General features: G+C 37.6%; 1 protein-coding gene across 1 annotated transcript in view; it reads left to right on the forward strand.

Annotated features, from left to right (window-relative positions):
- Positions 1-12,564, forward strand: part of ARPC2 (actin related protein 2/3 complex subunit 2) — a 28,526-nt gene that overhangs the window by 9,386 nt on the left and 6,576 nt on the right. Inside the window, exons 4-7 of the mRNA XM_063101061.1 lie at positions 671-783; positions 4,940-4,985; positions 7,698-7,884; positions 8,494-8,587. Coding sequence (XP_062957131.1) covers positions 671-783; positions 4,940-4,985; positions 7,698-7,884; positions 8,494-8,587 — 440 coding nt within the window. The remainder of the gene's footprint in view (positions 1-670; positions 784-4,939; positions 4,986-7,697; positions 7,885-8,493; positions 8,588-12,564) is intronic.

Consider the following 12,564-nt stretch of genomic DNA (forward strand, 5'->3'; position numbering starts at 1 on the left):
ATGTTTTTTAAAAACATATTGTGATTATGTTTTTTAAAAATAGTCTTCTAGGGCCGGCACATGCCTCACTTGGGAGAGTATGGTGCGATAACACCAAGGCCACGGGTTCAGATCCCTATATAGGGATGGCCGGTTCGCTGACTTGGCAGAGCGTGGTGCTGACAACACCAAGTCAAGGGTTAAGATCCCTTACCAGTCATCTTTTATTAAAAAAAAAAAAAAAAGGCTTCTGTTCTTTACCATCTAAAGATACATTCTGAAGTATTTATGGATAAAATGATGTGATGTTTGGGATTTGCTTCAAAAATAAGTCATTGGGAGGGGGTGTGTTGAAATTAAACAAGATTGACCATGTGTGTAATTGTTGAAGCCGTGTATTGGAGATGGGAGTTTGTTGTATGGTTTTTTCTACTTTTTTAAATGTTTAAAATGCATCACAATAAAAGTTTTTTAAAAAATTCTTTTAGCACCAAGCTGTGATTAAGGTAAGAATAGCTTTGTTATTTTAGGAAAAAGCAAGGAGATGGTACTCAACAGTTCTATCCCAGTGTTTTTACTGATTCCCCACATGGATTTAAAATAAATGCCATTTTATTTATATGCCTTCTTCTAAGGGGTCATCCTTGTGGTCTGCAGTAAGATTAAGCAATCTTATTTGCTTTTCTCACAGATTTTGATGGGGTACTCTATCATATTTCAAATCCTAATGGAGATAAAACAAAGGTGATGGTCAGTATTTCTTTGAAATTCTACAAGGAACTTCAGGCGCATGGTGCTGATGAGGTAAGTTTCACATCATTTTCTTTAGGACTCTTGTATTCTCCTCACATTTTATTGGCAGCTTCTCACTCATAGAAGATCCATAGCATTAAATCACCTCCACTGGCACTAGTCATGCTAGACAGCATGCTCACCTAACCAGGGGCTCTTGACTCAATATCCCATAGTGATATAAAGAAGTGTGTTTCTCAGGAGAGGATTTGGCTCTTTGCTTGCTTGCTTTTTAGAGAAAGATGTCTCTAACCAAAGCTTAATAACCTTATCAAAATCTTAAAGGGATTTGCCTTTATTTGCTTTTATATATGCTACCAGGATTTTGTAGAGCAATGAAAACAAAAACAGCTTTAATTCTCCAAAAACATAGCAAAGAATTTCCTTGACTAGTACAAAAATAGCTGTCAGAAGAATGAGACAGGTTCTGGGGCTGGCCCGTGGCTCACTCGGGAGAGTGTGGTGCCGATAACACCAAGGCCACGGGTTCGGATCCCATATAGGGATGGCCGGTTTGCTCACTGGGAGAGCGTGGTGCTGACAACACCAAGTCAAGGGTTAAGATCCCCTTACCGGTCATCTTTTTTTTAAAAAAAAAAAAAAAAGAAGAAGAAGAATGAGACAGGTTCTGATCTGTTTTTTGTAACATTATCAAGGCGGGTATACTGTACAAGTATTACTTCTGGCTTGCTTAAATTTTTTAATCTTACTTACTCATTCTGGAAGTTTAGGCGTAACTAGCTGCCCTTTAAATTTTTTAAATTTTTTAGTTTAATGGTTTTTGGTGCTGGCCTCTTTAGACATCTCTTCCTTATAACTACTTTAGGGGAAATAAGAGATGTCCGGACCTTGCTAAACTCTCAATGTCCATGCCTTGTTCACGGGCTTCTTTCAATAGCTAAAGTAGCAGGTTTGGTTCCTGTTGAACTATATTTGCTCTGGGGAGAGCCATTTATGGAAGAAAGAAAATGCTATTACACCAGTGTGCGCACGTTGTGGTTGGATCTCAAAGCAGGAAGTATGACTCAGTTCCTGAATCAGTTTTCAAATATCTTAGTTTTAACAAAGTTCTCCTTAATCTGCTGAATGAAGAGACAACCATTTCTGTTTTCTTTCTGAAAAGAGTAGTAGCTTTTTAATTATTTAAAATTTATGTAATGAGGCTATTTGTAAAGGAATATGCTCAAAAGCTTGCTAATTTTTTTGTATAAAAACTGAAGTTGATCTTAACCAAACAATACCAAGAGTCATAGGTAGTCACTTCCCTTAGTTATTCAGATGCATGTAATTTGTCCCATAAGTTTAAGGAAAGAAGAAACATTTAGAGAATTTGGATTCAGGGTTATTTTACTAGAAAAAGAAAAGCTTCAGAAAGAGGAAATAATCCTTTTATAAAGCTTATGAAGGATTATTATATAAAAGATAATAGCTAACTCTCTTCTTTAGCAGATAAAGAGCAAGAGGAAATAAGTGGTTGTTTAGGCAGCCCTGCTTTAGGTTAGCTATAATACCTGAAAAGAAGTGTTAGACATTTGAACAGACAACTAAAAAATTGTGTAATCATTCTCCCTAGACAGTCCTCTCTCTTGAAAGATCTGGATGCAGCAATAATCTTGGAAGGGAAAGGAAGTATTAAGCTAAATTTCTTAAATCTCATTTTCCATTCTGTGCTTTTCTTACAAAGGAACTCCAGAACACATGCTATTCTTGTACCTAACACAAGGGTCAAAGAACCAGCCCCACCCACTAAAGTGGGTGGAGTGAGTAACATTCACAGTATTGGAGCAGAGTACACAGTAAATGGCTCCCTGGGTTGGTTAAACAGTGACCAGCCTGTAATAACCACAGGAAGCTTATTACATTGTCACAAGCTGTTTTTAAAGGCAGAATGCCTCTGCTGCTAGGGTGGGAAGGTCTAATGGTGATAAGTGATAGATTGCCTCCACCTGTCTCCTGGTGGCAGGTTGGGAGAGGGGGCACAAATTAAATCATGGTTAAAAGTGAAAGTGAAGTAACAGGGAAGCGTTGCCTGGTTTTGCAAAGGGGAGGGAGCAAAGGAGTTGAACTTGATAGAAATTTGGCATTAAGTACCTCTTAGGTCTCAGAATATTAACTTAGTAAGCTTGGAATTAAACTGAATCTTAGAAACTGTGGTTTCTCCCACATCTGATTTCCCCTTCAAGTACCAATAATACACACAGTATAGAATTGCAGCTCAAAGGTAGCATGCTGGTTAAAATTCTTGTGAAATATACATGTTACTTTTTTCCCCCCAAACTCTTTAGGAGAAGTAGTATATGGAACACCTGAAGATCAAATCTCTCTGTGCCACCAATAAACTCTATGACCTCGAACCCCAACCTTCCGTTCCTCTTCTGTAAAAGATACTTCACAGTGGCTGTATGATCACCAAACAGGAACTACAAGTGGCATTACTTATCTTTTGCCTTTATGTAAACAGCTGTGATCATTGATTCATGCTTTGAGGTCCACTCTACTATCCAAGTTTTGAGGATTAGGGATTTCTTCCAGTTGTAGGAAAATGGTCAAATAAATATGTAGAATACTAAGAAATTATGGTTCTATGGACTATTTGCAGCAGGCCATTCCTTAAGGTGTTTCCAAAGAATATTTAAAAATGGGTGGGGAACCTCACCATTTGATAACTTTTTCAAATAGATGAGAAGAAAAATATTTGATATTCCTTTAGGTATTTATTACATGCCCCTGTATGCAGGTGTTGCTCTGAGCACTGAGAACATAACAGTGAATAAAGTAAAGGACCTGCTCATGTGGAGCTCAACTCCAGCACTATCTGTGTTCACAGTGCTTTTCTGTGGCTAATGAAATACTTTTAAACAAGCATATATGACTTATAATTAAAACAAAAGTTTGTGCTTTTGCTTACTTTTAATTTGGTAACTTAAAATTTTGCTTATTTTTAATTTGGTAACGTAAAATTCGGTCATAGATTAAGTACCCTGGGTTTTTTTTAATTGTGTTTTGTTTTGTATGTTTTAGGGATTTTTGGTTTTGTTGTCTTGTTTTTTGGTATCCTAGAAAATATTAAAGGATTGTTAGTGTGTTCGTGGTGAGAGAGTGTTAGAAATTGTCTAGATGTCTATTGACAAAACCCTGCGGCCTGTCATACTACTGAGTTTTAGTATATTGGTCTCAGTTTTACCTTCTTGTGGAATAGTGATGATACCTTTCCTCCCTAATTATAAGTTTTCAGTGAGGGTTAGTAATAAGTCATGTTTGTGTTCTGCCTCTTAAACATATGAAAACTACTAAGCACCAAAAAACTTATTAGATTGTTAATAATTAGATTGTTTAATATTTCCTTTGTTTCCATCTCCAATTACCTGCCTTTCTACTACTTAGTATGTTCCATAAAACGTTTAAATCAGAACTATTACTTCCAAAATAAAAAGTGTTTATTAAACCATGTCAGTCTAGGAGCAGTTTCTACCAGGTGAAGCAGTCACACTGGCAGAGAAAGCATAGGAAGGTGTAAAAGGGGCTCTCATTTTGTCATTTACTTCAAAACTGCTTTTGATTTGTATTGGTTTTGAGGGAAAGACCTGTATTATAGTGTACAACCTTCTGTGGACCCACCAGTATTAATAGCTGGCTAAGATTCCATTATCCATTGTCCTTTGCCTTAAAAGCTGGTAATGAGCTAAGTAATTTTAAAGCATACAGGATTAGCAGGCTACCAGAATCAGTTCTGAACAATCCCGTTTTTATCTCTTCAGTTAATGGCATGGCCTGTGTTTAGTTGATCACTAACATGATCCATTCTCTCTTTAGTTTGGCATCCTTCTGCTCTCCTGAAAACAAAAGATGATTAAGTGTAAGGTATAGGATCTGGAGGAGAATAGCGAACATGTAAATGGTGTGATCAAGTCCTAAAAGAATAAAAGATGAGCTTTGATTGAAAGACAGATCCTAAACTAACCTTTTGGATTCTAATCTCAGTTCTATGAATGACCTGTTCAGTGATTCAGATAAATCTGCTTCTATCTCTGTGTCTAGTTTCCCACCCACCAAATGAAAGTTAAGAAGAACGCTGGCTTAGGAAGAGCTTGGCAAGTATAGTGCTTTAAAAATAATGAAATTATCATGACCTTTGGGTTAACATACTTTATTGTTTTTTATTTTCTAGTTATTAAAGAGGGTGTATGGGAGCTTCTTGGTAAATCCAGAATCAGGTATGTAGTAATGTGAGCAGCCATGGAATGACGTGGGAAAAGACGTGTTCTGTTTATATTATGCTTTTTTTAGCCAAAGGACTTTATTTAACTATTATTTATTTAGTTAAATAATTCTGCATGAGCCCAGTTCCCAACTCAACTTCCTCTGTAAAAATGGCTTTTAAGACACTTTGCTTTGTCCAGTGTGGTTACACAGTGGGGTGTGTGGAATTGATATACGTCATTTTTAACATTTACTTGATGGGGCCAAGTGACTCTTCCTTAATCATTGAGCCATAGGGCCACCTTTGTTTTGCTCGTGGTGATTAAAATGCCTTTGAGGAGACCAAGCAAACATTGATTCCCACCCTCCACCCCTAATAACATCTTTTTCTGTACACTGTATATTTAGAGAAGGAGGAGGAATATTCACAACAGTATTCTCATATTTTCAAGTAACAAAAATGTCAGTCCTCCCCTTAATCCATTTTTCTAGTAGTCGATCTCTGCATTCATGGCCATGGGAACTGAAAGACACCATCCTATCCTTGATTAGAACAACTATGTTTCATACTGCTTTAAAGGAGGTTTGAAGTGGAAAGACTGAACAAGGGCTGGCTGGTTTGCTTAGTTTGTTAGAGTGTGGTGATATAACACCAAGGTCAAGGGTTCAGATCCCCATACCAGCCAATTGCCAAAAAAGAAGAGAAAGACTGAACAGCATTTTCACCCATCTGATTCAGTGGTATGTCTCAAATTCTGAAGCACTTAGAGGGTCCCAAAGTGAGAAGCAGGTATTAAGACCATCTGAACATATTTGTCACTCAAATATTGTTTCTGTGGTACCTCAGTTAGCAAACTGTTCTAAGAAGGAAGGTCTGTGTCTCACTCTCTTAACAGCAGTTACTTTTGCTATCTTATTTCTTCCCCACCACCTCCAGTAGAATAGTTAGTGTCTCCTATAGTTCTGCTTTTGGAAACAAAGTATCTAATAAAGAAAGGTGCCTTTGGAATGCAACTTTTACTGGGAATATTTGTGGGTGGGAACTTTGACAGTCCATAAAGAATACTGAAATATGTTAATCCCCAAATTGATAGAACAAATGTATCACAGAAATAAAAATCAAGACAAGTAACACTGGAGGCTTTAAGAGGAATCAAGGAGTTTAAGAAAGAGTGAGACTTAAAGAAAGAAACAGATCTAGGATGGAAGAGTCATGCTGGAACTCTTGGCATGCTTGTCACAGCTGAGATCCTGACATGGCGAACTTACATTTCTGTCCGTGGGCCTTCTCTTCTTCCACCTTGTACCAGAGACATTGCCAGATTGCAAACCCTGTGTTTAAACAAGTGAACAGTATAAAAGTTTGTGAAAGTAGTGTCTCTCCTCCTCTTCGTTTATGTAGGCAGGTTTGGAAAACTCAGCAGGCTGTGTTAGATTTTTGCTTTTCATCATCAGTATGTTCTATTCATTTTATCAGAAACCTTACTTAAAGTCAGACTCTAGCTATAGTTTTGTTTCGCTTGCTTTATTTGGCTTCTTAAAACTAGCAGACCTCAGCTGTAAATATTTTCTTTTTTTATCTAATCTTCTTGTAGTCTATTTGCTTCTCTGGTTTTCAGGTACCTAAAATGGAATGGTGCTTGATGTCATTTAATATTGGAGTGCCAAAAATGTGCTAAGTGTTATCTACAGCAAAGATGTAGACAGCCCGTGCTCTCAAAGAGGATAGATCAACCAAAAACACAGACTTCAGGAATGCTCTTGGGAAAAAATAAAATAGTGATGTAGGATAAAGGTTTGAGATATTCAAAAGTGTGAAATCCATACAGTTCTGGTAAAATTATTCTCATCAGTTGCCTAGAATGTGAAATGACCCTCAGTGATGTTCAAATTCTTGCAAAAACATCTGTAGGCTTTTTGGCACAAAGTGACCAGGCCAGGATTTGGACCCTGGATTTGAGTTCCGTTCAACTCAAAGTAGAGTGGCCTGTACCTGTATATCATTCTGTGTTCATTTGGCAAATCACTTTGCTTCTTTGAACCTCTTTTTCCCTCTGTAAAATGAGAATAACTTAACTGGCCTGCCTACTTCAAAGAATTGTTATGGAAATCAAATGAAGTAAAATGTGAAAAAAAAATTTTGAAAATTTACAGTGTATACAAATAAAAGCTATTCGAGAGGTATATATGCAAGCAGATATTTAGGGTTTTTTACCCTACCTCCTCTCACAAAGGGTTTGCAATGGTATGTAAGGGTGTATACTTTATTATCAGAAAGCTGACCGTGTTGACACTTGACATGTTAAACCGTCAGAGAAAAATATGAGATGTCCTATACAACTTCACAACTTCCCCTTCACAACTGTCTCTGGATCGCTAGATTCCTAATCATAGTTCCCACGTTATGACTTCTTCCCATTCTATATTTGTAAACAGTGATCTTGATATTGGTTCAAATTTTTGCTTAGCACTTGTTAATTAGCTGTATATGTATTTACAAGGAATTTACAAGAATTGAGATTTTATTTCTCCTCATTTTGCACTATGATGTAGATGGAAATGGGCAACATTCTACCTGGGTTAAAAGTACAGACACTGGGACAAAGTAAAATGTCATTAAAACCTGAAGCGTTTTTTAAAAATTGCCATTATTCTGTTACTTGGGAGAGATCAGGAAGCTTTTTTTAAAAAAATATATAACTGTGGATGTTATTTTACCCCTCTAGGATACAATGTCTCTTTGCTATATGACCTTGAAAATCTGCCTGCATCCAAGGATTCCATTGTACATCAGGCTGGCATGTTGAAGCGAAATTGTTTTGCCTCTGTGTTTGAGAAGTACTTTCAATTCCAAGAAGAGGGCAAGGAAGGAGAGAACAGGGCAGTTATCCATTATAGGGATGATGAGACCATGTGAGTATAGAATTTGTCACACCAGGATAGCACTACTGAAAGAAATGTGGCTCAGTCAAACTTAAACTTCATTGTGTGAATCCCCCTGTGGTAAGGTTTTTCTCGTAAAATTCCTTAAACCAGGATGTAGATGATGGGGGGAAAAATCAGCTACTTCTCTCTCCTAGTTCCAGACATCAACAATTGACAAAAGATGGAAAGAGAATCTAATGCTTTCCTTTAAAAGGCACCACTAATCCGGAGGCAGAGGGTAACCATAAGTTCTGTGTTATTAAAATTCTTAGATTATCTACATCCTATGAGTCTCATAGTATATAAAGATATTACATTTTTAAAAGTGGAGTTCTGAGAATCACCAACTCTGGATTACATGTCTTGCCATTTATACCAGTAAACGAAATGTACTTTTGCTAATTTCCATCTCGTGCCTTTCTTAGGGCATGCATTTATTGCACTTTGTTGGCCATAAACACCTAGTCTCACTTGGCACACCTTTGTTTTATGAATTAAGAGATTTATGGCTAGCCTTCTACTTCGCTTATAGATCAAGTAATTAACAAAACTGCATTCTGATTCTGTACTTACTCTCATGGGTTTTGTTCCCCTCAGGTATGTTGAGTCTAAAAAGGACAGAGTCACAGTAGTCTTCAGCACAGTGTTTAAGGATGACGATGATGTGGTCATTGGAAAGGTGTTCATGCAGGTATGGAGTGGACATCTTGGGGGGATCCATGGCAATGATTTATACTTTTGCACCAAAACACACCATAGTATAGAAAAGAGAACTAGCAGCTTTATTGATGTTGGAGCTTGTTGAAGATTTCATTAAACAACCGTGTGTGTGTGTGTGTGTGTGTGTGTGTGTGTGTGTGTGTGTGTGTGTGTGTGTGTGTGTGTGTGTGTGTGTGTGTGTGTGTGTGTGTGTGTGTGTGTGTGTGTGTGTGTGTGTGTGTGTGTGTGTGTGTGTGTGTGTGTGTTTAATGTTACATTTTTTCTTAGTGATTCTAGCCTTTTGCAGGAAAGGACTAGAGAGTGAATTGGATATTAAACGTACTAGATATGACTATATTAAGTATTTTCCTACCATGGGGTCTTTGATGTAAAGCTAGGTCATGTTTTCTACCCTCTTGTGTTCCCTTGTATTTCTAGCAAGGTCTGCTCTTGGCTTGGTTTAGTCTTAAGGTCTTTTCAGAATACAGTCTATAGCAAATTCTTAAGTAGCAGATAATACATTAATAGGTGGAGTTGAACTGACAGAGGAGAGAGTGGGCCTGAGTCTGAATGAGTCACCACAGAGTGCCTTCCTCAGAAGAAGCTCATCTACTAAGAAGAGTAATGGGGCTTAGCAGTACATTTTGTAATTGAATTTTCAGTACAATTGGACTCAGGTCATTATATACCCATTGTGGCTTTGCCATGTTGTCTTTTAGCCACTTGCTGGCTATAGGACTAAGAGTTCATTCGTCAAGTGGTATCCAGGCTGGTTTCTTCTGAGATGGCTCAGCATTCAAAATCTTGTACAGTGATTAAATTGTTTAAAAATTTTAGCACATTCATTCTGTTCCTTGGCAGGGTGATGAGATTTTAAGATTCTGAGAAAGAATTTTTTTTGCCAAATAGAGTTGAAAAACAGCCGTGCTTAATATAGTGAAATACTTTATGTGTAGCCTTCCAAGTGGCTAGGAAAATCTTCAGAAGTGATATCCTCAACTTGATCCATTTCTAGTGACTTTTGTCTAGTTTTGGCTAGTTTAATCAGAAATTCTAGTTTGTGGATCCCTATGCTGAAAAATTGAGAGTACATAACTTTATGAAAGCATACACACACACAAACACACACATAGGCATATCTCTTATATCTCTTGAGTCCTAAAAGTAAGCCTCTAGACAGGCATTTTATGTGTTTTTATGTAGAAATGACAGGGGAGTTAATTGCAGTAGCTCAGAAATTGAGCTAAATCCAGACTAACAAACTAATTTTAAAAGCTGTGAAGCATATTCAGATCTCCGTCCTGGCCAGCTGCCAAAAAAAAAAAAAAAAAAAAGCTATAAAGCATATATTTAGATTTGGCTGGGACTTTTTTTTACCAGTCTTGTTCCATTTTATTCCAGGAAACATTTTAACTTATTTTTATACTTTAAACAGTGTCTATCTGGGAGAGTCCGCTGGAGATTTGTTCCTTGGGAGAATTTTGTGTATTCTTTGAAAACAAAGCCTCTTTGGCATTTTTGCACTAACAGTATCTCTAGTTAGTGACTGGCCTGGCACCGTGCAGGCCATTTGGTGTCTAGGAATGTGAAGACACTGGGCTCAGGAAGCCATCTGCCCGGCCACCTTTTGCAAGTGCAGAGGCTGGGGTAATTTGTTGGTTATGACCATAAAAGCCAGACTTTTGCTAGACTTTCCCCCAAAATAAATTGTTCGAACTTTTTTCCTAGGCCTAAAATTTTTAATTTCTAGTAGAAAAGAGAACAGTGAATTTCTAACATAGAAAGTTGTGACCTGGGAATACTGTTTGAAGTTCTTATGGTCATGAATCTGCTTGCTGTGGTCCTTTGTGGGCTTTCTCCTGCCAGCATGCACATCCAACCTGGTCAGGACACAAGTCCTGCTTTTGTCATTTGGCAGGTAGACTAAGGGATGCTTATGCTGCCTTTAAGAAAAAGGGAGTTTCCATTCCCCCATTCACATGGGTGCCATACTGCTCAGCATTGGTGTATTATCTTTGTAGGTATGCTAGCTGGGCACTGGAGGAAGTTATCTGTTCAGAAATAAGACACAAGCAGTCTGCCTCTTAGTTGTGAAGATGTTATTTTGAGGACTCTTTCTACCTGTTTACATGTGTGGTTATATCTATAAGATATTTTCCCAAACTGGGAACACTGAGTCAAAGTCAATAATTTTGGCAGATGTTGCCAAACTCTTCTCCATAGGGGTTGTACCCTTTTCTCTCCCACCAATAATGGCTGAGAGTGCCCAATTGTGATGTCAAACTCTTCAGTTTCTGCTGATCTCGAGGTTAAGAATGGTATCTACATCCTTTTATGAGTGAAGTCAAAACATCTTTTCTTATGTTAAAGTCCATTTGTTTTTCTTTTCCTGTGAAATGTCTCTGTGTCTTTTACCCATTTTTCTGTTGGGTCATTGATCTCTCAATTTCTTTATATACTAGAGAGATTAGCCCTTCATCTGTGATAAGAGTTGCAAATATCTTTTCCAGTTTGTTATTAGACTGTTTTGTGGGGGGGTTTTCCCATGCAGAAGTTTATTGGTACATAATCAAATCGATCAATCTCTTTTATGGCTTCTAGATTTTGAGTCATAGTTAAAAAGCCCTTCCCTACTCCAAGGTTATAAAGAAATTTACCTGTGTTATTTTCCTAGTGTTCTTATAAAGTTCATGTTTACATTCCTGGTTGAAGATGCTACCTTTATCATAGAATAAATTCTTATATATACTTGGATTTATTCTGAACTTCCTATGATAAATTATACTTTGATGGAAGAGAGAAATAGTATCATGTTCAAAAGACATCCTACCCAGAGGGAGAAAAAAGAGGCAGTGTTGCTAGTTTACACGTAACAAAACAGTAATGAAAATGGAGGGCTGTTTGGATTTGTTTATCTGTTTTTAGTGTTATTTAAGAGAGAGAATGAAGGAGAAGCAAAGACATCAATTTATGTAAAGGATAATTGCAAACCAGAAGCATATTGTTGACTAAGTTTTAAATGTATTATTTCCCATATGCAGAACTGATGAAATGCTGATAAGTCACCACAGGTTGACAAATACCCCATCTGGTTGTGAACACCACATGTGCTTGTGATGGGAGCCTTAGAGACACTTAGTGAACACAAGAAATTGCAGTTATTATCTGTTCTGTTTGGTCCCCTAAGACTAAAGAGTAAAACCAATAGAAGTTAGAAAATTTCCTAATCCCTTAGGAGAATGAAAAATATTTTCTAGAGAATAGCAATTTTAGAAGCTTTGCTTTAAGAATTTCCATTTGGGATGATCTTGACTCCTTCCCTTCCTAACCCCAAATATTTTTCCTTTGGGGAACAAAATGTGATTGGAAGGGAGTTAACCTAACCCATCTTATGGCCATTTCTTTTCCACCAACCATCAGAAGCCCAGCAGTGCTAACTGGAGAGGCAGTATGTAAAACAGGTGAGATCCCAGACTGGGCATTGGGACTCCCCAGTCATTACCTTTCCTTTGCCACTAATTTGCTGAGGGCTAGCTGATCCATGTGTATTCTTCCTAGCTACAAATGGAGATGTACCTACTCCTTCCTTTACAGTGTGATGATACTACATCAGCTAGGGTAGAAGTGCTTTCTTTCACTCAGCAAGCCATTTGCTAGACAGCCTCTTTGAAGGACAGAAGAATAGATACAAAGAAGAATAAAGCAGTATCTTTGGCCTGAGGGACTCATAACCTGGTAGAGAATCCAGATGCATTAATAAACAGTAAAGTGTCACAGTAGGGTTTGTAGGAAAGACATGGTAACTCCAGCAAGAGAGCAGCCACCTGCTCCAGGCTATTGGCAATGGTATTATGGAGGAGGTGATATTTGAGAAGCAGTAGAAGAGCATTGCAGATCAAACAGCTTTGTAAACATGCTTTCACAACTTCTAAAACTAACAGACCTTGGAAATCCCTTAGTTCCATCCTT

The sequence above is a fragment of the Cynocephalus volans genome, chromosome 1, assembly GCF_027409185.1.
Source record: "Cynocephalus volans isolate mCynVol1 chromosome 1, mCynVol1.pri, whole genome shotgun sequence".
NCBI lineage: Eukaryota > Metazoa > Chordata > Mammalia > Dermoptera > Cynocephalidae > Cynocephalus > Cynocephalus volans.